The sequence below is a fragment of the Desmodus rotundus genome, chromosome 11, assembly GCF_022682495.2.
Source record: "Desmodus rotundus isolate HL8 chromosome 11, HLdesRot8A.1, whole genome shotgun sequence".
Classification (NCBI taxonomy): Eukaryota; Metazoa; Chordata; class Mammalia; order Chiroptera; family Phyllostomidae; genus Desmodus; species Desmodus rotundus.
The window spans coordinates 62,109,912-62,134,828 of NC_071397.1; the positions used below are offsets into that span (position 1 = coordinate 62,109,912).

A 24,917-nucleotide genomic window follows, 5' to 3' on the forward strand; every position below is an offset into this window, starting at 1 on the left:
CAATCTGATCTCAATCCTACAATATCCATTTTTAAAAGCTACTGCTATAATTTTACCATCAATGTTCTAATAACAGCTATTCACTATTTCTTGTTATAGAAAAGTAAATGATGTGTGATACCTAACTAGCATTTTTAAACTGCCGCTTTAATGAAATAGTTAAACATGTTGATTGTGTGTGTGAACAGCCAAGTATTTATCAACACTTGACTGGATAAATATTTACTTACAGTATATTTTTTTTATTATTGTATTTTTTCTATTACCATTTATCCCCCTTATACCGTCTTCTATGTCTACCTCCTCCGTCCTCCCCTCCACCCCATTTACGGTATATTCATAACATTAAACAGTTGTGAAAAGGAGAGAGTTGCAGCTACAGATAACATGGGTGAATCTCATAGACACTGATGAACCAAAGCAGCAAGACATGAAGAATGTCGACCATATAATTCCATGTTATATAAAATCAAAAGTAGGCATAACTTAACTATATTGTTTAGGGACCCATATGTGGGTAGTAAACCTATCAAGAACAGCAGGGGGAAAGTCAGGTTCATGGTTACCTCTGACAGGGAGATGGAATTATTGAGGATGGACAGATGGGGGGCTTCTGGCATGCTGGCAGTTTTTCTTGACAAGGATGGTAATATGAGGGTTTGCTTTATAATTCATAGTGTTTTTAATCCTCACTTAAGGACATTTTTTTCATGGCTTTTAGAGAGAGAGGGAGAGAGAAAGGAAGGAAGAGAGAGAGAGAGAAACATCAATGGGAGGGAGAAACATTGATTGGTTGCCTTCTCATATGGACCCCAAGCAGGGATCGAACTTGCAACCTGGGCAAGTACCCTGACCGGGAATCGAAGTCATGATCTTTTGGTCTGTGGGACAACACTCCAACCAACTGAGCCACACTGGCAAGGGCTATAATTATTTTTTAATTGTACATGTATACCTTCTATACATAGGATAAACCTCACAATTAAAAAAAAGTCCTTAAATAGCTACCCAGATCATATCTTCAGTTCTTGTTTCTAATAAAAAATACTTTTGTAAACTTTCTGTTGGATCATAGAGCCTGACGGCACCTCAGGCTCTGTGACTTTTATTAATGTCCAGTTACATTTAAAGACAAGTAGATCTAGGGTTAGACAACCGGTATTTATGTGATGTGTCTATTAGGGCACGAGCTAACTTTAAGAAACTGGTCTGTCTAATGTCACGAGGATAATACAGTATTTTAAAATATATGCCTTTTTTTCCTTTGCTTTTCATATAAATGACCTCTTTTCTAGTGAGCCCAAGCCATCTAGTCACCAATCCTTCAAGGGTGGGAAGGATTAGCATTATTATTCGAAGAACACAGGGAGAAGAAAGGGTGGATATTCATCTTCTACCACTCAACATAGGATTTGGGAGGACAAAAAACTTGTGATCTGAAACAAAGCAAAACAGGCTTTCCTCAAGTAAATCAAAAAAGATTAACCAGTTTATAAAATAGTCATCTAATTAAATTATATATGATTTATTTCATTCTTTTAAATTCACTGTGTTACGCTTAATAAAAGTGAGTTTTGTTGTTATAGTTGTCTTTTAACAAGCCCTGGGTTTTCACTCTGCAGCCCAGGGAAAGAAGGTCCCGTGAGAGAATTTCAGAGGGCTGGTGGGCTGATGTATTATCAGTCCGCCGTGGGGAGGAGGAGGAGGGAAAGCCATGCTGTGGCTGTTGTGGGTGCTAGTCACGGCCTCTCTTTCACAGTCACTCACCCTTCCTTGTGGAGCATCTCTCTTTAACGGAATTAGTTGCTGGGTCTCTAATTCTGCACTGCCACAAACGGTAGCAGATTTCCCTAAACACGCTGCGCTTCCCTGGGCACCAGAGAAAAGCCAGGCCTCCATCTAGTGACCAAATCCCCACAACAGTCTAAGGGTGGAAACAAAAGATAATCAACAGAGGCCCAGAGGGGCAGGTGAGGTGCAAAGAGATCAGCCTCCTACTCGGACACGTGGCCCAAGTTGTCTGCGACTGTGCCCAAAGCAGAAAGACTTTGGGTGCTCTGACAACAGCTGTTGGGTGCAGAGGTAGGGTGGATTCTCATCAGGGAATAAGGATGCCAGGAAAACTTCCGGAACATCCTTCCCATCTGCACTGTCTTACTTTAAGACTAAACTCATAAGCTGCTCTGGGCCACTGCCCCCAACTCCCAGGTAAGTTGTTCCTTCTTGTCCCACAGCACTCAGCTATTCCCTGGAAATAGCAATTAGTACTGCGCCTGTAGTTTATCTGTTTAAACATCTGCTTTTGCAAAGACACTAAAATCCTTGAGGGTGGAAACTTGTTTTCAAAAACACACATCCCCTTTGTTTCAAAGGCCCTGGCACCATGTAGGCACCCAACCGAGACTCCCCTGATTTATGAGTAAATAAGTGAATGGTGTCACTTGCAAGGTTTCATTTAATAAAGCTGCCTCCACATGAATTTAGAAGCAAACTACCTTTCACTTTTCCTTCTCACTTTTGCCACTGGTTCAATACTATTTTTAAAAATCTTTTCATCATATTAAAATACAGACACAAAAAGCCACAGAAAACCAACGTATAGTTACTTATTATTAATTACTATACAGCAAATGCTCTTTTAACTACCACTAAGGCCAAGAGAAAGAATTTTGCCAGCCTCCCCTGAAGTCCCTTGTGAAGTCCCTCTTCACATCCCCAAAGTCGCCATTCCCCTGACTTTCACAGTCACATACTTAATGTTTCCTTAAATTTTACCATCTGAGTGCGCACCCCTAGGTAGTACAGTTTAGTCATTACCATTTTAAAAGATTGTTATGCCTTTGAAATCTCTTTCAATCTACAGGTTCTTCCTCGAACCCTTTCTCTTCCTTACACGTGATCTGTTAATGAACCTGTGCTATTTAACCTAGAATTTTTCCCAGTCTGGAGCTTGCTCCTCACACACACGTGGTGCAGTCGGTATACTTATTTCTCTGTCCTGTCAGTTTGGCTATAACGCTTGTGTTGAAAATGCACATTTTTTTCACCTTGATTGATAAATTAGGGAAGGACTTGAGCCTAATGAATTGCACCCTGCTCAAGTGCAGTTTCCTCCAGGAGAAACACCCCTGGGTGAATGCAGAACTGCTCCCAGCTGAACTGAGCTGGGTTGCAGAGGAATACACACACCTCAGACATCCACCAGCTACCTCAGGCCACTGCATTGTGCACCGCCTCCAACCACATCTGGGGGCCCAGCTTGCCTCCAATTTCAGAGAACACTCCTTCCACCACTTCAAAGTCACTCACAAGCTGCTACTCTTCCCATGCCACCTCTACAAACGTCAGGGAGTTTGCAAGGTAGACTACCATATTTATTATACTGTTTATGGGTTTCTTATCCATATCATGTATGTAAAAAATTGTGTTACTATTTTTATTAGGTTACTATCTTATTTCTTAATGTGTCACTAAGAAAGGTTTTTTTACCTTATTTTTGCCACAAGTCCTGTGCTTTTTAATTACATGATCAAACATAGCACAGAGATCCTTAAGAACACATTATGGCAGACTTGGTTGTATTTCTTGCAAGTTGGCAGCTGGGTTCAGAAGCTTAATCAGACTCCTGTTCTGTCCATTTAGTAGTGTGTTCTCTAAACAGAGGCTCATAAGGTCCTGTTGTCTGTTATGTTTTCGTGAACGTAGCAGATGCTGATGCAGCAAATGCTTAGATCCACTGTTTCACTTGGGGCAGCAAAATGGTGATATTCTAATTCTTTTTATTTTTAATTGGAATTAAAATACTTTTATAATGAGATGATTCCCCTTATCTACACTTTAGTCCAGTTCACATAGAAAAGGCAAGATAAATGCTTGATTCTTTCCCATATGTATCAGTTTTCTTTTCCTGAATATATTTTATTGATTATGCTATTACAGTTGTCCCAATTTTTCTCCCTTTGCTCCCCTCTGCTCAGTACCCACCTTCCCTCCGGCAATCCCCCCTTAGTTCATGTCCATGGGTCATGCATGTAAATTCTTTGGCTACTCCACTTCCTATACTATTCTTAACCTCCCCCTGTCTATTTTGTGCCTACCAATTATGCTTCTTATTCCCTGTACCTTTTCCCCCTCATCCTCCTTCCTACCCCTCCCCACTGCTAATCCTCCATGTGATCTCCATTTCTGTGATTCTGTTCCTGTTCTCCTTGTTTGCTTAGTTTTTGTTTTTATTTTTTAGGTTCAGTTGTTGATAGTTTTGAGTTTGTTGTCATTTTACTGTTCATAGTTTTGATCATCTTCTTTTTCTTAGATAAGTCCCTTTAACATTTCATGTAATAAGGGCTTGGTGATGATGAACTCCTTTAACTTGACATTACCTGGGAAGCACTTTATCTACCCTTCCATTCTGAATGATAGCTTTGCTGGATACAGTAATCTTGGATGTAGGTCCTGGCCTTTCATGACTTTGAATATTTCTTTCCAGCCCCTCCTTACCTGCAAAGTTTATTTTGAGAAATCAGCTGACAGTCTTATGGGACCTCCTTAGTAGGTAACTATCTGCTTTTCTCTTGCTGCTTTTAAGATTCTCTTTATGTTTAACCTTTGGCATTTTAATTATGATGTGTCTTGGTGTGGTCTTCTTTGTGTCCATCTTGTTTGGAACTCTCTGTACTCCCTGGACTTGTATGTCTATTTCCTTCACTGAATTAGGAAGTTTTCTTTCGTTATTTTTTCAAAGAAATGTTCAATTTCTTGCTCTTTCTCTTCTCCTCCCAGCACTTCTGATTCAGATGTTGGTACATTTGAAGTTGTCCCAGAGGCTCCTTAACCTATAGTTGTTTTTTTAGGATTTTCTTTCTTCTTGCTTTTCTGATTGAATTTTTTCTTATGTTCCAAATCATTGATTCTCAGCTTCATCCATTCCATTGTTGGTTCCCTGGAAATTTTTATTTCACTGATTATAACCTTCATTTCTGCCAGGGTCTTTTTTATGTTGTTGAAGTATCCAATGGGTTCCTTCAGCATCCTAATAACCAGTGTTTTCAACTCTGCATCTGACAGATAGCTTATCTCCATTTTGTTTAGTTCTTTTTCTGGAGTTTTGTTCTGTTCTTTTATTTGGCCCATATTTCTCCATCTCCTCTATTTGGCAGTCTCCTTGTATTTGGTTCTGTGTATTAGGTAGAGCTGCTTTGACTCCCTGTCTTAGTAGCATGGCTTATTGCAGAAAAGAGCACTGGTAAGTTGGATGGGGTGGAGCCTGAGCAGTCTCCAGGGTGGGGCAACCCATATGAATCACGTTGATGAAGTCTCCAATATGGTGTCACTGCTCTGTGGCTCTATGTGGGAGAGGGCTAAGAAAGAGGATAATGCTGCTGTTGCTGCTTGGCCTCTGGAATTTTCTCCAGGATGAAGCTGTCCCTTGACACTTGCCCTAATGCCAGACACTTCAATTTCTCCCCATATGCCACTGGTGCCTTCTAGCTGCTGCCCTGGTGCTGGAGCCTAGAGGGAGTGAGTCTGTGTAAGTTCTTAGACTGTTGCGGGCCCTTTAAGAGGAGACTCCTGAGAATCCCACAGTTTCTTTCACCACCCCAACCCCTACCAGTTTTTAGAGCCAGAAGTCATGGAGACTTATCTTCCTGGCACTGGAATCCTGAGCTGGGTGGGCTGGTGTGAGGCTGGGATCCCTCACTCCCAAGGAATCCCTCCCAATTTTTATCCACCACATGTGGGTGTGGGACCACACATTCCAAGTTCTCCTCGCCTCTCCATGCATAGTCGTGTCTCTGCCCCTCCTACCCATCTGGATGAATGTTACTTCTTTCGTTCCTTTGTTGTCGTACTTCCATGTGGGTTGATTTTCTGATTATTCTGGGTGATAGTTGTTTTGTAGTCTAGTTGTAGTTTTTGCTGTGGTTGTGTGAGGAGGTGAGCTGTGTTTGCCTATGCCTCCATCTTGACCACGAGTCCTGTGCTGCTGCTGCTCATGGGCTCCGGTTTCTCAGCTCCCATAAGACCCAGGACCCAGAGCTCTTCACCTTGCTCCAGCTGGGAGATCAGCTCCGGGTTAGGGACAGGAAGCCCCACATGCCCATAGTTCTCCGGCATCATGTCCCTGTACAGTGCCTCCTGGTCTGAGCCCACCTGTTGCCCCTCCTTGTGAGAGAAGTACATGGCCATGTCTTTGAAGTGGCACCGCCTCCTGTAATGACAGGTGGCCGCTGCCCCAAGGCTGTGCCCACTGGGGTGTGGGAAGCCTGAGTGTGGCTGCCATCCTGGGGGAGCAGGATCTGGGAGGAGTGGGGCCACGGGGTGAGGGTGGGGCCCCATGCCCTATATTTATCAGTTTTCAGGACAATAAAGTCATTCCAAATCATTCCAGATGGGCAGGTGAGGAGATGAGAGATCAGTCTCTTATTGGACAAAAGGACAAAGTTCTAAGCAATTAGGCTTCATTTATAATATAATATTAATATGAACTCATGGATTTAAAATGTGTTGGGTTTTAATCATCGCAACTACTATTCAAATTACTCCATCTTTGGCCAGTGAGAATCTTTTCAAATTGTCTCTTAAGGCCTTTGACATCAGCCTAGTAAATTTCATAGTGCTCCTGCTGTCTGATGACAGTGTGACTGAACAGGAGGTGCCAGGCTCGTTTTGTAATTTCCTGCCCCAGAATGGGATTCTGATATTTCTCCCAGAAGCCCTGGTGCCTTTAAGTGAGAAATGACATTTCAAAACAACAATGTAAATGCTAGGAGTGAGTATCACTACAGGATTGGTTGTTGTTTGTAGACCAATTCAGTGGACACAGCTATATATAGAGAGAGAAGATACTTCTTGAGTTTAAAGGGGTATTAACCATTCAAATTCAGGACAATGAACTATTTTTCTTATTAGCCTCTATCATATTTCATCTTTCCCTCCTTCCTTCCTCAGTGAAAATCCTGATTCTGAAGGATGCAGGAAATAACAAAATTAGAATATCCCTTAATTACTTACCTTTTCCCACATTACATATACAATAATCTCAAAATATCAATATTAATAATACCATCACCAGTATGACTGAAAATAGTTAAAAATTTTTAGCATGTATTCTCCCCATTTTTCTTTCATTTTTTAAATAGTTAGACTAAGTATATAGTCATTACATATCATACTCTCACCCATTTTTAAATTTTAGTTTTACAAGTCACTATACAATTAACATTCACCACAGGTTCTTAGAGCAACATCTGTATGTACTTGGGTTCTGGGAACTTTACCTACAGTCACTACTCAGGAAGGGCTCGTGGCAACACTATTCCCTAAAGTTTGACATGTTGTTAACTCTGTGTGCTCCTTTAAAACTCAAACTCAGTTTGGCCAGACAGCAAATCCACAGCTCACATTTCCTTTCCTTGAGCATCATGAATACATTACTCCATTTCCTTCTGCCATAAGGATGTGATGGTAATCTACTTTTCTTTCCCCTGTACATCACTTGCTCTTTTTGCCTAGCTGACAAAAGAACTTTTTTGTTTTTCCTTAACGTCCAGTCGTGTTACTAAAATATGTCTTGGTATTGGTTGTTCTAGTTCAATGTTGTCAAGTAGCAGTGTACTTGAAAGATACGTAGTTTCAAGTTGTTATACATATATTTTTACTTAAGGTGTAAAATTATACAATAAAATGCATATATGTTCAGTTTGATGTATTTTCACAGTTGTATATAGTCGTGTAACCATCACCCCAAACAAAATATATTTTCAAATCCTTTTTTATTTTAGGAAACTTTCTTCAATTATAGCTCTCAGTGTTTGTTCTGTTCCCTCGTATTGGTTTAGTTCCTTAGGAACAGTCAGTCATATATTGGGTCTTCTCTCTCTTTAATAGTTGTTACTTTCTTGTAAATCCTTTTTATCTTACTTTATCTCTTTTTGATTTTAAAAAACGTCCCCCTTCTGCCCTGGCTGGTGTGGCTCAGTGGGCTGGGCGTCATCCTGCAAACTGAAAAGCCTAGAGTTTGATTTCCAGGCAGGGCACCTGACTAGGTTGTGGGTTCAGTCCCTGGCCAGGCAAATGGTAACCAATCCATGTTTCTCTCTCACACAGATGTTTCACTCCCTCTCTCCCTCCCTCCCCTTCTCCCTAAAAATAAATAAATACACTCTTTAAAAAAAAAAAAAAAAACAAAACCCCTTGTCCTTCTACTTTATACTACTTTTAAAACATGTATCTGTTATGTTTATTTCATCTGTGTTCCTTCTAGTTTATTTTTAAAAGTTTCTTTTTGTGATTTTCTTTTATTGTTAATTCTTTCCTCAGCTCTGAAACCTCATGCTGAGTTTTCTAGTTCTGATTTATGAGTTCCTTCCTGTCTTGTATCATTTTATTATTGTCTTCTAGCTCGCTTTGAAATTGGCACAGGTTTGCTCTTGTTTGTGAGCCTGCCTTTCTAGTGTGCTTTCATGATCTGTAGTGATGGCACTCTGTTCCTTTTTCTTCTAACACCCACGAAACGTTTTGCTGCTCATTTTTATGTAAAATTAGCTTTCCTAAACATTTAGAAGCAGGTGTGGTTTTAGGAGGAAAGTACCTTCTCCAACTTCACAAAGCTCCCTTTTGGGCTGTTTTCACACAGTGTTCAACAATATGGCAGCCTGCTTTCTGAGACTTCCTAGTCCTGTTCCCATGCCTTCTTTCTCACTGTTGTCCGTCCCTACATCCTGCATAATTTCGATTCCATTCCCAGCCACACCTCCTCATTGTGCGCCTGTCCTAGAAGAGAGCCATTTCAGATCGTCCTCAAGAGTTCACAGAGGTCAGACTGCCCCAGCCACTTCAGACCTTACTATGGGCCCCATGCCTACACCAGCTCTTGGCTATTGTGGGGTTTGTTATTCTCAGGTCCCTCGGACACCCTGCTTTCTCTACCACAGATTTCATGGCTGTTGGCAGACCGTGGCCATGGGCAGTCTGTCCTCACCTGTTCATACTTTGGAATTCACGTAACTTAGCTTGTCACCTCATTTTGTTGTAAGTGTTATCCATGGGTTTTCAGTTTTTATATCTAATTCTCTTGTCTGTTTTTATGTTGGAACTTAAAAAAATTAAAAACTACGCCACCACCACTACCATCCTCCCAGGATCCCAGACAGCCTAAACAGGACAATAGTCAAGGGGCCCATTCTGAGAATGGCAAATTACAAGCTTTAAAAATATCAATTCCCTTTGACCCTATAATCCTCATTATAGGAATTCATCCTAAAGAAATAATATATTTAGGAAAGTGAAAAAATGTGTGCACAAAACTGTTCTGGACTAGACCGGGGTGCCATTTTTAACTCCCACTTTTAGTGTATTATCCCAAACACTATCTTATTTGAGATTGTGAATTGCTCTGTCCTGTTAAATTTGAATAATCAACCAATATATGACTAATAAAATTTAAAGATACATACCTTCAAATGTTGGTCCATAGATCGATTCTCCACCATTTCCTTTTCCAGCCACTATATCTGCAAAATAACAATAAATAAACATTAGAATTCTGAAACTAAAAAGGAAAGTACAATATTGGTAGGGGAAAAATGCTTTAAATTATCATTTCCCTTATACCAATAACTACGGTAAGTTTTATACCATGAAAATATTGCTATAATGTTCTCACTTGCATTTTTTAAGCACTTTTACATTCAAGACCCTATTTTTTTCTCCTAATAACTCTTGGAGGTAGGTTAAATTATCATGCAAAACTTTGAAATGATGAAATATTAAATTATAATTTGATAATGCTTTTTAAGAAGGTATTCATATAAATTCTGCTCACTTCACAAGTTATTCCATAGTCCATCTTGTTTTTGAGAAAAATAAAAACCAAGAAGATAAAATAGAAATGCTAAGATCTTTTTAGAGCAAGAATAAACACAGATGATTTAAGAAGAATTAATGTTTCAATTTTCATTCCTTGGAACCCCAGTATTTAGGAAATGAAGTTCCTTTGTAATATATGAGTTTTCTTTTTAAAGTATGTATATGACCTGTTTTGCATTATATACATGTTTTGGCTTAGGCAATGCTCCTAGTATAAAACTCCTCCATCTACAAGTTAATCTACCCACAGCTAAAAGGGAAGCACAGCTAATTCTAGTGAAACTAGAGGTTGCTGATGCCTGACTTCTGCGCCTCCAGCCTCCCCTGAACCTCTTCACATCCTCAGCTCTCTAATCCACCCTCCTTGAATACAGTGTGCAATAAATATCTAATGAAGGGCTTTGCCTTTTTAACTCAGTATGAACAATTTATAAAATATCTGTGCCACTTTTAAAGATTTCTGATACAGCAGCAAGATGTGGAGAGAATTTACGCAGGACAAGGTATGTAGCATTTAAATTATACTATTTACAAAGCTGGTTCAGAAGTTAATTGATAAGCTTCAAACCTCCAACCCATCTCTGCCGGATACTGTCTCATGATTCACCCAGGGCCCTCAGGAGCTCTCAGAAGCATGCTGGAATGGCTGAAGGCTGAATCCGGGAACAGGGGTCCCCCAGCACCTATTCCCTCAGATCCCAAAGTTCGCTTTGCTCAGACAGATCTGTCCGGGTGGCTCCCCTCCCCTACTAACACTTAACCACCAGTGATACTCCTTTGCTCTGTCTGTACACACTCCTTGCGCCCTTTGCTTTCAGATCTCTCAGGTGAATTTTTTACATTGATACCTACCAGTATTTAACACTTTTGTGACCATAACCCACCCCTTGACTTCAGCCTTGTATATCTGGTATTCTTTCTATACATCTGAAAACAAATTAAAGGTAAACTTTAAAGTCAGATGATTTTAATTTCAATCTCAAATCTTATTTATCTTTTCCAAGCCTGGTTCCTCTTCTGTGTAGACATGGATAATGGGAAGTGCCTCCCAAGCAGCTCTGAGGGTGCAATGAAATCATGGAGGTGCAGCACTTAGTGCAGTCCCTGGCGGAGCGTCGTGCCCGCTCATCGGCGGCTGTTACTGTTATGCGGCACCACGTGCTTGTGGAATGCACCCTTTCACTATCATCACCTTCACCATCACTGGGATCATTATGGTGATGAGGATGATGAAGTTGTGTTAAGCAATATCTCAAGAGATCCTTCTAAAGACAGTAGAACTTGTGGCAACCACAGATAGAGAATCCTACCAAAGTGGCTTAATGACTTGATAGCTTTAACTTTGTACTTTAGAAATGAATAGCATGTATGTTTCCCATTTAACTATCTGTTCGTTCATTCATTCATTCATTCATTCACTCGTTCAACCTAATTTTAAAATGATTTTTTTTTAGAGAGACACGAAGGGAAGGAGAGAAACATTGACCGGTTGCTTGCTCCCCCCCCCAGCCCCCACCCTGTATGCACCCCAACTGGGGATCAAACCTGCAACCTTTTGGTGTATAGGATGATACTCCAACAAACTGAGCCATCCTTCCAGGGCTCAACAAATACTTTTTAAGCACCTATTACATTCCAGGCACTGCTCTTGAACCTGGGGTACAACAGTGAGTGAAATAGATAAAAATCTCTGTCCTCATGGAATTTATATTTTACTGAAGAGAAACAGACAATACATTAACTGAGAATACAGAACAGAATGCCCAGTGGTGGGAAAAAATAAAGAAGGAATAATAAAGAAGGGTAAGGGGACAGGAAAGCAGCAGGGAAGGAGTTAAGGAGAGGAGTGTGTGTGGGCGGGGAGAAGGTGGCCTTTTTAAATAGGGTGATCAGGTAAGTTCCTGCTAAGATGAATTCTGGGCAAAAAAACAGAAACAGATCAGGGGGTGTAGCAAGGGGATATCTGGAGGACTAGGTGGTAGAGTGTGTTCCAGGAAAAAGAAATGACAAAAAGACTCAAGGCACATGTATGCTTGATGTGCTTCAGAAACAGCAAGCAGCTCAGTGTGTGGAGCACAGTGAAGGACAGAGATGTCAGGGGATGTGAGGACTGGGGGCCGGGGGTGAGGAGTGAAGACTATGTAGGGCCTATTAATCCCAAAGGGCAAGAAATAATGCCTGGAAGCATCCTAAGGCATAGCACAAAACCACATTTAGCTCCCATACTACAAAATTCGACAGAGCCCTGTGGAATTCTAACATCCGAAGGGAGAATGTTTACAGAACTTGACACTTTCAATATACTAGGCCATTGAATCCTCACCATATCCTGTGATATTATAATTACCTCCATTTTATAATTAAGAAACCAATTCAGAGATGCTAAGTGACTTATTCAACATGGTACAATTGCTCATAACAGTTTGGATTTGAATCTAGTAATCAGAATTTTTTTTTCCAAACTGTCATTAACATTGCTGCTTTGCTATTTTGAACACACGACTAAGATCTAGCCCTGGCCAGGTAGCTCAGTTGGTTAGAGCGCCCTCCCAATACACCAAGGTTGTAGGTTCGATCCCTGGCCAGGGTACATAAAAGAATCAACCAATGAATGCATAAATAAGGGAACAACAATTCCATGTTTCTCTCTCTCTCTCTCTTTCTCTCTCTCCCCCTTCCTCTCTTTCCAAAATCAATAATTAAACATTTTTAAAAAGATCTGTACACTACTATTAATATTTGGAGATTTTACGTCAAATAAATAAGCATGACCCACTTTTCCCAGATCTTATACTGGGGGTGGGGGGAATTTGGGGCGGGGGAAGGAGGTATAACCAAAAAGCAAAACCAAGACAAAAAAGAACATAGCAACTGGGAGCCCAGCATGTAAGAGTCAACACTGAACTCAGTGCCAGGATACTGAGCCCCTTGAGGACTGTTTTACACTAACAAAAAATTGAAAACAACTACATGTTCACCAACGGTGAGTTAATTAAATTGGTATAGCAATATGATGAAAAATTAGGCAGATCCTAAAATTTTATGTTTATGTATACTGACATAGGAAGATGTACAGCATGTAAATGAGTGGAAAAATAATGAGGTTAGGTAACAGTATTGGTGATCTGGCGATCTGATCTCCTTTTGCAGAGACTGAGGGGAAAATAGCTGATTTATATACAACATACTCAGATTAAATCTACATTTTTCTCCTCATCAGCCTCAGAGCGTTCCAGATTGCAGAAAAATAATTAAACATTATCTTAAACCTCTGCATACTTCATCAAGTTCAAGCAAATCTCCTCCCACACTAAGCCAATTATTTTTCCATTTTGTGTTTATATGTTATACGTGTTTTTCATTCTTTCACCTTCAACCTTTCTTTTTTCTTGTTTTAATTGAATTTATTGGGGTACATTGGTTAATAAAATTACATAGGTTTTGGGTGTACAAGTCTATAATATGTCATCTGTAAGTTGTATTGTGTGCTTACCACCCCAAGTCAAGCCTCCTTCCATCAGCATTTATCCCCCTTTACCCTCCTCTACCTCCCTCACCCCTGCTTTCCTTCTGTTAATCACCATACTGTTGTCTGTGTCTGCGAGTTCTGGTTTTTTCCTAAGTCAATTATTTTTAAATTGCTGATTGATTGCTTCCCATGGGTTATTTTCCAAAGGGCCTCCCAAATTTAATTTTGTGTTGTTAACCAGGCACCTAGTCTGGTAAAAGCCAAAGGACTGACCTGGAAAGAAAGCAAAAAGGAAACCAAAATACTGTACATCAGCCATTTTCAACTAGTGTGCCTCCATAATTTTTAAAGCATGCAATACCTGATTATTTGTCAGGGGCACTGACATCTTTTCCCTTAGATTGTCAGATAAAAAAATGACAACAGCTAAGACAACCATAGCCATCCAGTGTGAACGAATCAAAATTATGCCTATTTTTTTGTTAGATCAGCAAAAAATACATTTTTTGGTGTGTCAAAGAATTTTAGTAATTAGTTTATGTGTGCCATAGGATGAAAAAGGTTGAAAATTGCTGCTCTAGATCTTACTTTTCAGTTGTTACAATGTAACATCTTTGGTAAGAAATAAGTTGTTTTCCATTTATTCTATTTTCAAATTCTCACCTTTAGTATGTTTCTTAAAAGCACTGTATTTTCTAGGTACTCTTATTTATTTAGGTAAGCATTTTAAACTACATTTAATTAAAAATATGCTATCCTACTTTATTGTATTACTTTATTTTAGACTATTCCTAGTAATATACTTTAAATTTGTTTAATAATTAGGGAATTTTTAAAGAATATGAACATCTTAACTCATCATTTGGTCATGTGAAATATCCTTTAAATATATAGAATATCTTATATTAAATATAGCTAATTCTATACACTGTATTTTGCTGTACATAGTGCATACCAACGTTTTTGGCTCAAACTTTAAGGAAAAAATCTTTTGTTTTAATTTTTTAATTCAATTATGTATTTATATTTAAAAGCAAAACCGATTATTGTATTCCAGGGTATTATTTTGCATATGGATATCATTATTGCTTTCTAGAGTTACACTTTTAATGCATAAGCATAATCAAAAGAATTAAAAATATTTATATAGATACAGAATTAGTACTACCCGTGTATAATGCACATCCTTATTTTTCCCTCAAAAATTTGGGCAAAAAATGTGCGCATTACACACAGCACAATACGGTACGTTTCACTAAGGTAGATGAAATTTTGGACACTCTGATTTGATGTTACAGTTAGATTGTATTTAAGATTTCAAACTCACCCCCTCCTTGTATCCAACCATTCTGTACTATTCGATGAAAAATTGAACCTGCATAATGTAGCTTGACGCCACTTTGAGAAAATCCTGCTTTTCCTGTGCATAGGACCTGAAAATTTTTACATGTTTTGGGACATGCATCGTTGTACAGCTAAAAAATAAAGATTAAAGGTTTCAAAGGTTAAATATTTAACATTTTAACAATTACCAATTCCCACTCCCCCCAACTGACCTAAACAACAAAAAACTCACCTCAAAAATCAATCTTCCAATTGGAGAAAAAGCAATAGAAACATCCAAGAACACAAAGTCATGCTATTAAAATTCAGGAGAAAAAGATAATGCAGGTCAGTGTCTTGGAAGAAAATTTTAGAAATGACCAAAAACCAAACAATAATATTTTTATTGATAAGATGTCAACAGCATTAACAGTGGAGAATGTAACAGCTAAAAGAATAACTTAAACAATTGTTTCATTTTATCAAGGTTTTACAACCTAAATAACATGCTTTTTAAAACCCTTCAGCAGCAAAGCTTTGGGTAACATTAACCTGTCCCCAAGCCTGAGAACACATGGCCTAGATATCCACTACATTGCAAAGTAGGTGTGGAAAGGAACACCAGTCAGTCCCTTGGGGAAAAGAAGGAGACTGGGAATTCTTTTTTTCTGAGTATTTTCAGGAAAAGTGCCAATGAGAGCGCCATGGATTTGGTTACCGTGTGGTCTGGATTTTTACAGACAGCTCAGATTCCAGGCCAGCCTTCCTGAGTGGGAAAATAAGGCTGCTAAATCCATAGCAGGTGTGATTCCAGGGCTGGGGAGAGATGCTGTGCTTTTGATGCTGTACAATCACGTCCTCATGTTCTCAGAGGTTCTCAGCTCTAGTTTTCGATTCACGTCCTTTCTGGTACAGACAGCTAACATTTGTGCGATCTTGTCTAGCCTTACAAAGAGGCAACCAAAACGAAAGCACTGGTCTCTGTCACAGTGGCAGTCACTTAGGGAGCAGGGCACATCTGACAGAATACATTTGAAGTCTTAGACACGTTCTCGTACATAAAAATGCCACCTGATTTAACAAGGTCCATAATTTGCCCTGCCCTATTTCTTAAGAATCCAGGAAACATAAATGAAATCACTATTAAATGTATCCCTATCATTAATTTTATGGTACTCTAACCTTTTCTTTTTTAATTAAAAGACTGAAATAATATTGTACATTCCTGCATCCATACTAATTATAATTAATTTGTGCCTCTCAGCTTCTATACTACAATTTCTTAATTATAAAAGATTATAACAAGAATAAAAGACATAATATTGTAAACTTCACAGGCTTAGGAGGAAAAAGAGGATCTACTGAAAATCATGATTCCTTGTGCAACAACATCTTATCTTTACGGGGTTGTCAAGAGTAGATAATTCCGAAAACTCTGCTGAAAGGAGGGCAAATAAATGCAGCACAAGAAATGTCACCTAGCAGCCAAACACGCAAACACGATTATGTAGCGTATCAATCCAACCCAGAAGTAAACAAATCCCTGCCTGGGTTTTACTCAGCAACAAATACCTACCATTTGGGGGAAGAAAAAAAAAAACAAAAACTAAGGATTTCCTCCAGAATCTAGGTCCCCTCTCCTCACTGCCCTAATTATTCAAGCTGTCATTATCTCTAGCCCATGCTAGTACTGCAGCTTTCCAAATGGCTGTTCCTGCATACCCCTGAAAGTTTTTCCAAAAAAGCGAAGAGATTATATCATATTCTTTATGAAAGTTCTGTTGGCTTGGCTTCCTTAGATAAAATCTAACTCCTTGATTCAGAATGGATGGTAAATTCAACTTTCTTTAATGGGTCTGTTAGGGTTTTCTTCCTACTTCACAGCTGAACAGGTTCCTATTTGGGCCACTCTCTGTAAAACCTAAAGGGGCCAGATGCTCCCTCTCCCCATCCCGTGAGCACCAGGGTGCAGGGGTATGACCTGGGCTCCACGAGTTAGCTGCTCTTGCCTGCTCCTTGGCTCTCCAGAGAGCAACGACAACACAGGTCAGCCGAGCAGTTATTCTTAGTGAAGGTGGCAATTCAAACTCAGGCAGGGGGCACCCATGGCTGCACATTCCTGGGGTATGGCTCTGCCCATGTTTTCCTGTTGTTGGGCCTCCCTTGGTTACTGCCTGCTTTCCCAAGGGGTTCCCCAGCTTGCCTGTCAATTGTGAGGTTACCAGTATCATGTCAATACATACCTTTTCTCCTTAAGCTAATCAGAGTAGCTTAGTATGACCGAGACTCTCATTTCCCCAGCCTTGTTTCTCCACTAATCCTGGTCTCCGTGCTTTTCCCAGTTGTTCTCAGACTACGCCACGTACTTCTAGACTCCTGTCCCTCTGGAATCGACTGCTATGAACGTTCAATTCCTCCTCACACACCAGACTTTCCAGCATTTTCCAAGTGCATTGTTTATTCAACCAAAGATTCACTGAGCACCTACTATGTCTCTGATTCTCCTCAAAGCAGCGCTGACACAGCGATGCAAGTTACTAGTCTTTGCCTTTGCCTGGCTCAGAAAGACAGATCTTTGTGTGGGCCCAGCTACGACGAGCAAGAAGTGATTTTCAGCATGTGGTAGTCGTTGCTACAAAGTGTCTGAGCAAAATGACAAAGTACTTTTGTCTCTACTGCCGTCCCAACCCGATGTCTGTCTCTCACTCTTTGGACCTCAAATGCCAGGACTGCCACGGAAACCCCAGTGCCACAGCTTGTCCACTCCTGCTCTCACCAACTGTGCCATGCTTTAAAACGTCACCTTTCTTCTCCAGCTGTCTGTGCTCCAGTGCAGTAGCTGTCACTAACTAATACCAGGTGTTAGAAGTATTACTTAAAATACTCACTAGCCCTGGCTGGTGTGGCTCAGTGGACTGAGCGCCAGCCTGTGAACCAAAAGGTTGCCGTTTCAGTCCCTATCGGGACACGCGCCTGGGCTGTGGGCCAGGTTCTCCAGTTGGGGGAGAGAGAGAGACAACCAACTGATGGACCTCTAGCACATTTCTGATGTTTCTCTTCCTCTCTTTCTCCCTCCCTTTCCCTCTTACTATGAAGTAAATAAATAAAATCTTAAAAAAAATAAAAAATACATATTCACTAAAGGTGGATGAATGACAGGCTTGACCTCTGAGGTGGTCTTTATATTTTAAAATGAATGATAATAAACCTCGCAGGGGTGTCCAACCTTTTGGCATCTCTGGGCCACACTGGAAGAACAGTTGTCTCGGGCCACACATTAAATACATTGTGACACATAATCACAAAAAAAAATCCCACAATGTTTTGAGTAAACTTACGATTTCGTGTTGGGCCGCATTCATAGCCATCCTGGGCCACATGCGGCCTATAGGCCACGGGTGGGACACCGCTGCAGGGGAGTGGAAATGTTTGAACAGGGATGCCCCTGCCTGCTGAGGTACAGACTTGTTTAATGCACCACCAAGCCGAGCCCTACCACATTATGTAATCCTTGGCAAACCTGGTCTCCTACTCTTTTCTATTCCCTTCATTAGGATATCAGTAAATAATGCTGAATGGACTTCTTTAAAAATTAGTGTAACTTGCCTTGGTGTCTCTTAAGAATTTAGCAGAATAATCCACAGTAAGTGCCTCATAAAGTGCAGGAGGCTTAAAATCTACTACATCCCACACCTTGTGGGCCCACTTCTGAAGATCAAGCGCATCACCCAGGAGCAGATCATTAATAAAACACATGACGTAGGCAGAATATTCCCAGACTTCATTCTTAAGTTCCTGTAAAGGAAAAGGAAAAAAGGTAACAAAGAAAGAAAGAAAAAATCTTGCTAACCCCACAAGCCAGAGCTTGGGTTCAACTCGAGGACTGAATCTTTAAAAAAATATGTTTCTTGCCACTTTTCAGAATTTTGCTCTCAAAAAGAGTGTAAGAACATTTTTCAAGACTCTGACGTCACTGAAAGCAAAGAATGACCTAAAAGTAATCTTAAAAAGGGCACAATCATAGAAAATACACGGTAACCTGGTAATAAAAATCTCTGTGTGTGTGGCAAGCTTGTCATAGTAACCTGAAAACAAAGGGCCATCTCTGGCGTCACATCTGAAGCACGTTTTACTGTGTGCATACATGGAAAGGTGAGGGGTTCTGAGCAAGACATGCTTTTCAGTGTGACGGATGGAAAGAAAGTTTTGTTGACAGAGGAGTGTGGAGAGTGAAGGCACGCCTCCTGAGAGGGCTGACAGGAATTTCTGGGCACCCCAGGTCAGTGAGGAGCAGGACTCACCTTCAAGTACTTTCAACACTTTCAAGTACTAAGCCCTTCAAAATGAAGTGTGTTCGTGTTTTCATCCACCTGACACTGGCAGTCAACCTCCTGGGGCCCAGTGTGTGGCCACTGAGTAACGTCCCCTTCAAAGAGATCTGGTTTATTATCACCCTGTGCTGGTCCTGGCAAAACCATGGCCAATTTGGAACAGCTGTTCTCTAATTTTAGAGGGCAATCGGAGTTACAGATTCCTGAGCCTCTCCTGAGTTTGTGATTTGGGGGTGGGGCCTGAGAATTTACATCAGAAATGTAATGTGTAACAACATCCCAGGAGATGCTAATGCTGCTGGTCTGGGACTACACTTAGAGAAGTGCCGGTTTGGGGGAACAGCCTGCCTTCAGTTTGCCGACTTGCTCTACTTTCAGCTCCTCTCAGATTTCATATCCGGTTGCAACCTGCTTCAAGGAAGAGCATACAGTTCATGCCCAACTGTAAATCACTGATAGAGCTTATGAGTCAATACTCCCTGGACTGTTTAAATTTACCAGTGTTATCACATTTCACAGGACACAAAACTTTGAAAAGGGGAGAGAAAGTTTAACTGTGGGTATTTTAGTTCCCTTGGCGGAAGGAATGAGGTAGAAGGTGTACTTTGTTCCAAGGCTGTTTCGTCTCTGCGTGTCTTCCGTACATGAGGACACGTCCTCGCCTGCCTCAAGATAGTGGCCGGACCCGATGGCTTCTGGGCTTTCCAGCACTATGACGTATGATGCTACTTTTTTTGAAAAGGAGAGAAAGGCATTTCAAAAGCCCTGAAGCCAGAGCAACATTCTGCTGAAGCACAAGGCCCGCCTGGACCTAACCTTGAATGCACTAAGAAACACTGCGTCGAACACATGACACAACACTTACACTCAAGGACAAAACACTGGCCTGAAAAGGACGAAGAGGTTAAAGTGAGGAGTATCCAGGAGAGGACGGAGAGAGAGGGAAGGAAGGATAAGGAATAAAGAATAGGTGGGAAGAAGCAGCAATGCTTATCTAGAAAGCCTCATTCAGGCCCTGTGAGAAAGGCAGGGGAGAAGGAACACAAAACATGTCAAGGTCAGTAACCTCGGCTGAAAAGGGTGGGAAATTTCTCTTTAAGAGCACAGAGGGAACATGTAAGAGGAACAGGTGCAAGCCAAAGCGTAAGATCGTGGCTCTCTTGGAAGTGGAGAGCATGATGCTGGTACACAGTAGAGTAAGTGTGATGATAAAAATGAAGAAAAACTTTGTTTTACGTTAGAGTGACCAACTGTCATGGTTTGCCCAGGACTGACCCAGCGTTAGTATTGAAATTTCTGTATCCCAGGAAACTCCTCGGCCCCAGGTAAACCAGGGCCATCGGTCACCCTAGTTGTAAGGATTAGAGTAAATATACGTTAGGAGCTATTAGAATAGTGTCTGGCATACAGTATAAGCATCACACGTGTTTGCTATGGTTCTATTTGAATGCCAATGAAAATGCGTTATGGCTACGAAAGTGGTATGAGACTTAACAAGTGGTATCCATGACTCAGTCCTGCACCACTTAGGTGACTGAAGAGTGAAGTGGTCTCAGGTAAAGTGACACTGTCTACGTGATAATCACAAGACCACAGGACCTCCTTGTGCAACCAGGCACAAAGCAATTGAAACTGCTCCGGTTAGGCGAAATGGGATTTCATCAGCCACTGGTGAGATGGGATGGGGCAGGGAAACCAGGACTGGGACTCTCTACAGGACTGGGCCCGGGGGGGTCTGGCAAGGGGCATACACCATTCCACCTCTCCCCCAACACGAGATGTTGCTGAGCTAGGATGCCACCTCAGAATCCTTCATATCATATGCTGCAGACAGCACTACCAACTTATCAGGGTTGGCACCAAAGGGAAAACTGATCTGCCCTCCCTGGACAAGCTCCACTAGCCCTGGGGTCACTAAGGGAACTGTGAGGGGGGAGATGCAGAGAAGCAAGCTTCAATTGGAGCAATGCTACCCTGTGGGAACTTGGTGCCTGTCATCAGAGCTCCCCTAGGCAATGGCCCAACACAAGCTCCTCACTACATCTGTGCTCCACAACCAAAACCTTCCGGAGTTGGAGTGGCAAGCTGTAGCAACCTGAGCACCAGAAAGTGTAAGGGATGTGCAGGGAAAGAGGGGCAGCCACCAGCAGGGGTAAGTAGCAGCATTGAGAGTTTAAAGCTTACCTTTATCACATGCCTTCCAAAAGAAAATCCTGTAAATGTTTTACTTTTTCTTAAAATCAGCCTGGTAAAATGATTGAAATAATTTAGGAAAAGTGCATAATTTAAAGAAATAAAGTTTAGTTGCACTAAAATTAGTACTTCAGTTTTCCCAAAACAATGCATAAATACTTCAGGCAAAACTTCACTCATTTCCACCACCCCAAATATCCTTTACCCTTTTTTTCTCCTGTAGATATCGATCCCATGCAAAATCTTGAAGAGGAACTATTATAGGATCTTCAAATTTGGATGGAAAATTACTCTTCAGACTCTAGGTTTCAAAATAGAATAATTATTTTAGAGTAAGTGCCTTTTCAAAGTAGTAATCATTTGCCCCAATTTTCCTGGGGTCTCCGAGAAATTTTATACAATGCATACCCAGTCTGCACAGCACTCTGAGGTCCCGTGTGTTCACTTCCACTGAGTCTCTCCCCAGCCCAGGCTGGGGCTCTGTCTTATTTGTTTCTCATGTGTAGAGCATAAGCCCCTTGAGGGCAGAGACTGTGTCTTATGTTTCCTAATCTTCCACTGGCACACGATGGATCACTCGTACATAGCAACTGGATAAACAAGTGAATAAATGAGTTTGTGCCAATAGTTCTGTGATCTATCATTTCTTTGAGGACCAGTTTTTTTCCTGAATTCAACTCTTACTAAACCTCAATAGATCTATGGATACTTTTAACTAAAAGAAATAAATGTTACTGCTTTAATTCACTGACATATGGAGAATCGCCAAAAGGATATTGCTATGGTTACAACTCTTGGGAAAGAGGTAAGTAAATACTAAATATGTTTAGGTTTAGATGAGCATGTTTTGGTTTACCATGCTCTATATGAACTGTCTATATGAATCAGAGAAAATTCTTAGTGGTTAATAATCCCTGTCAAAAATAAAATATTTCGGTTCCTAGTATGTTATACTTTCCCTCCTTCTAAAGCAAGAGAAGGTAGTTGAGGCAATAGCAATTAGGCCTGTTTTCTGAGTGGGTCTGAGGAGCAGATGGGCCAACAGGGAAAAGTGACAGCAGGCCTCTTCTGCCATCATCTAAGACAGGGGTGTCAAACTCCTTTTCACTGGGGGCCACAGCAGCGTCGCTGGTTGCCTTCAACGGGCCGAAGTAATTTTAGGACTATATAAATGTAACTACTCCTTAACTGTTCAGGAGTTGAAATTACATTCGGCCCTGTGAAGGCAACCAACGAGGCTGATGTGGCCCCCGGTGAAAAGGAGTTTGACACCCCTGGTCTAAGAGAACACTGATCTGGAATGCTCCATCAAGGATAGATATTTCAAGGGGAAGAAAGCCGCCATGTGAGTGCATGTTGCCTTAGAACCAGGGACAGCAGAAGAGGGCAACAGCAATCTGGCCATTGCCTTCTTAGACTACTGTCCCCAACCAACAGATGATGTGTCCTTTTCTCTCAATTCCAGTGTCTGTGCTCACTCTGAGGCAACTCTGCGGGACGCCTGTTTCGAACTGAGGGACCACCTAGAATGACTGATAAACCCAATAGTTTTCAAATTAAGCATACGTAATCATATTTTCTTCCTAATTTAGTGTTTGTTCTTGAATGGACTACATCCAGATTAGAATATGTGTAATACTCTTTACAAATCTGAATCTTTGTCAGTTAATTAGGCATCTGGGATTGCTCACAAATGATCATGTTGGGCATATTTTCTAGGATCATTTATTAAGTAAAATCTAGCTGAATTCACATTGATGTTTTCATAGTCACACAGAGCTATAGTAGGCAAAAGTGTATGAGAGGGAAAATTATCACTACTGATATAATAAAGACATTGTTTTCTTGACTTAGCGTGTTCTATGACAGAGACTGGCAATCTTGGCCAGCAGAACAAATCTGGCCCCCAGCCTGTTTTTTGACTTTAGAGCTAAGAATAATTTTTAGCTCTAAAAAACCAAGTAAGTTGAAAAACCACTAAGTTGGAAAAACCAAAAGAAGAATATTTCACATCATGTGAAATTACATGCAAGTCAAGTTTCAGTGTGCATAATACAATTTTATTGGAAACCTGCCATTCATTTACATACTGTGTGGCTACTTTTGCACAAGGATAAAACTGAGTAGTGGCCATGGAGAACCTACGGCCCCAAAGGCCTAATAATTTAATATCTGGACTTTACCCCAAAACATTGGCAACACCTTGTATACAGTGTGGAGCAGGCACAGAAAACATGAGCCTTCAGAAAAGGAGCTAAGAAAAACAAAGGGAAAAATAACCCCTCAAACATATGAAATACAACTTAGGTTATAAAACTATGCCAATCCCATCAGCCCAACTAACACAACCCTCAATTTCTACATTAGATGACCCTTATATCGTTTCCACAGACTTCTGGTCACCTTCATTTTGATGTAACTTTTACCTATTTCATAAGTTAGTTACTATTTCCTGATTTGACATAATTACAAACTGTTCTTTAACTCTGTGGACTTGGGAGTAGGTGAGGTGGGAATTTAAGATTTCTTCTATTTGGGAACATTTTGTGTCAAGTATCCAGCTGGGTATTTTGCCAGATATATACATACATAAGGCTGGTGGGGTTTTGAAGGAGAGAAGCTTGGCATAATGTTAGAGCAACGTTTCTGGAGCAAAGCGCTGAATTCTACATTTCAACATTTCGGATTTCTACATTTCCCCTGCATTGGGGTTGTAGGTGTGCTGCAACGTTACTGACCTGGCCACAGTCTTTCAATTAAAGTGTTTTTCCTTCTATATCATTCTGTGTGTTTACAAAGAAATATTTGTATTCTCGGAAGCACCTCATGGTCAGTCATTTATTAAGAAATCTGTCCTGGCTGGTGTAGCTCAGTGGATTGAGTGCCCGCCTGTGGACCTTTGGTTGCTTATCCCATTCCCTGCCAGGGCACATGGTGAGATGCGGACTTGGGGCGTGGGAGAAGCAACCGATCTATGTTTCTCGCACATATTCATGTTTCTCTCCTTTTTTCTCCCTCCTTTCCCCTCTCTCTACAAACAAAAAACCTATAAAAAAAGAGAGAGAAATCCCCTTAAGCACATAATTCGATTGGAATGCAGTGACTGCTATAGAAAATTTAAATTCAAAGCAAAAAAACCTTCCTGAATGAATAGTTTTCAACAATCACTCGGAGTGGGAGTTTGTAAAAAATCAGCTAATTATATGATAACACTTTTTCCTAGACATTTTTTCATAAATTTTTAAAATCTATAATTTAAAAATTAATGTGGAATAAAATGTGTGGCTAGGTAGAGGGCAGGAATTACCTTTATTCCCAGCAAGGTTCTGAACGCTTACTGCACTCGGAAGGCCCTTTAAAGGCAGCCCTTCTCGAAGTGGAATGCCCGCCCTCAGAACCCGCACTTCCCTCTTCTCGCTCAAATCCCACCTGACCAGCCGGGCTCAGCCGGGACCCTCCCCTCCCGGAGCCTCGACCTCCGCCACGAGGAGGCGTGAGCCTGGGAAGTGGGAAGAGCCTCCCGCACTTGTAGTTTCTTCGCCGTTACCTCAGCTGTGCTTTTCGCAACCTGAAAGCTAGAGCTTTTGAAGAGCCCCACCACCTTCACTTGCAGCGGCTGCTCAGGCGGCGACTGCGACCGGAACGGGACCGACCTCTGCCCGCAAGGTTGCTGTCCCGCCATTACTGCGCTCTGGGACTACTCGGAGCACAAACACTGCGTGTCGCCAAGACAA

At 41.0% G+C, this 24,917-nt stretch overlaps 1 protein-coding gene across 3 annotated transcripts in view; it reads right to left on the minus strand.

The window, feature by feature from the left end:
* The window catches only part of PPIL6 (peptidylprolyl isomerase like 6), a 28,786-nt gene extending 3,916 nt beyond the window's left edge, over positions 1-24,870 (minus strand). Inside the window, exons 1-6 of one of the 3 annotated variants that reach the window (XM_024552069.3) lie at positions 24,731-24,870; positions 21,389-21,484; positions 18,266-18,454; positions 14,913-14,975; positions 14,664-14,811; positions 9,456-9,512 (exon numbers count right to left, since the gene is read on the minus strand). In XM_024552069.3, the coding sequence (XP_024407837.1) occupies positions 9,456-9,512; positions 14,664-14,811; positions 14,913-14,975; positions 18,266-18,454; positions 21,389-21,484; positions 24,731-24,865 (688 nt within the window). In that variant the 5' untranslated portion in view covers positions 24,866-24,870. Of the gene's footprint in view, positions 1-9,455; positions 9,513-14,663; positions 14,812-14,912; positions 14,976-18,265; positions 18,455-21,174; positions 24,485-24,730 lie in introns of those variants that run through there. The other 2 variants (XM_045188667.2, XM_045188666.2) reach the window with 2 other exon arrangements.
* Between the last annotated feature and the right edge of the window lie 47 nt (positions 24,871-24,917).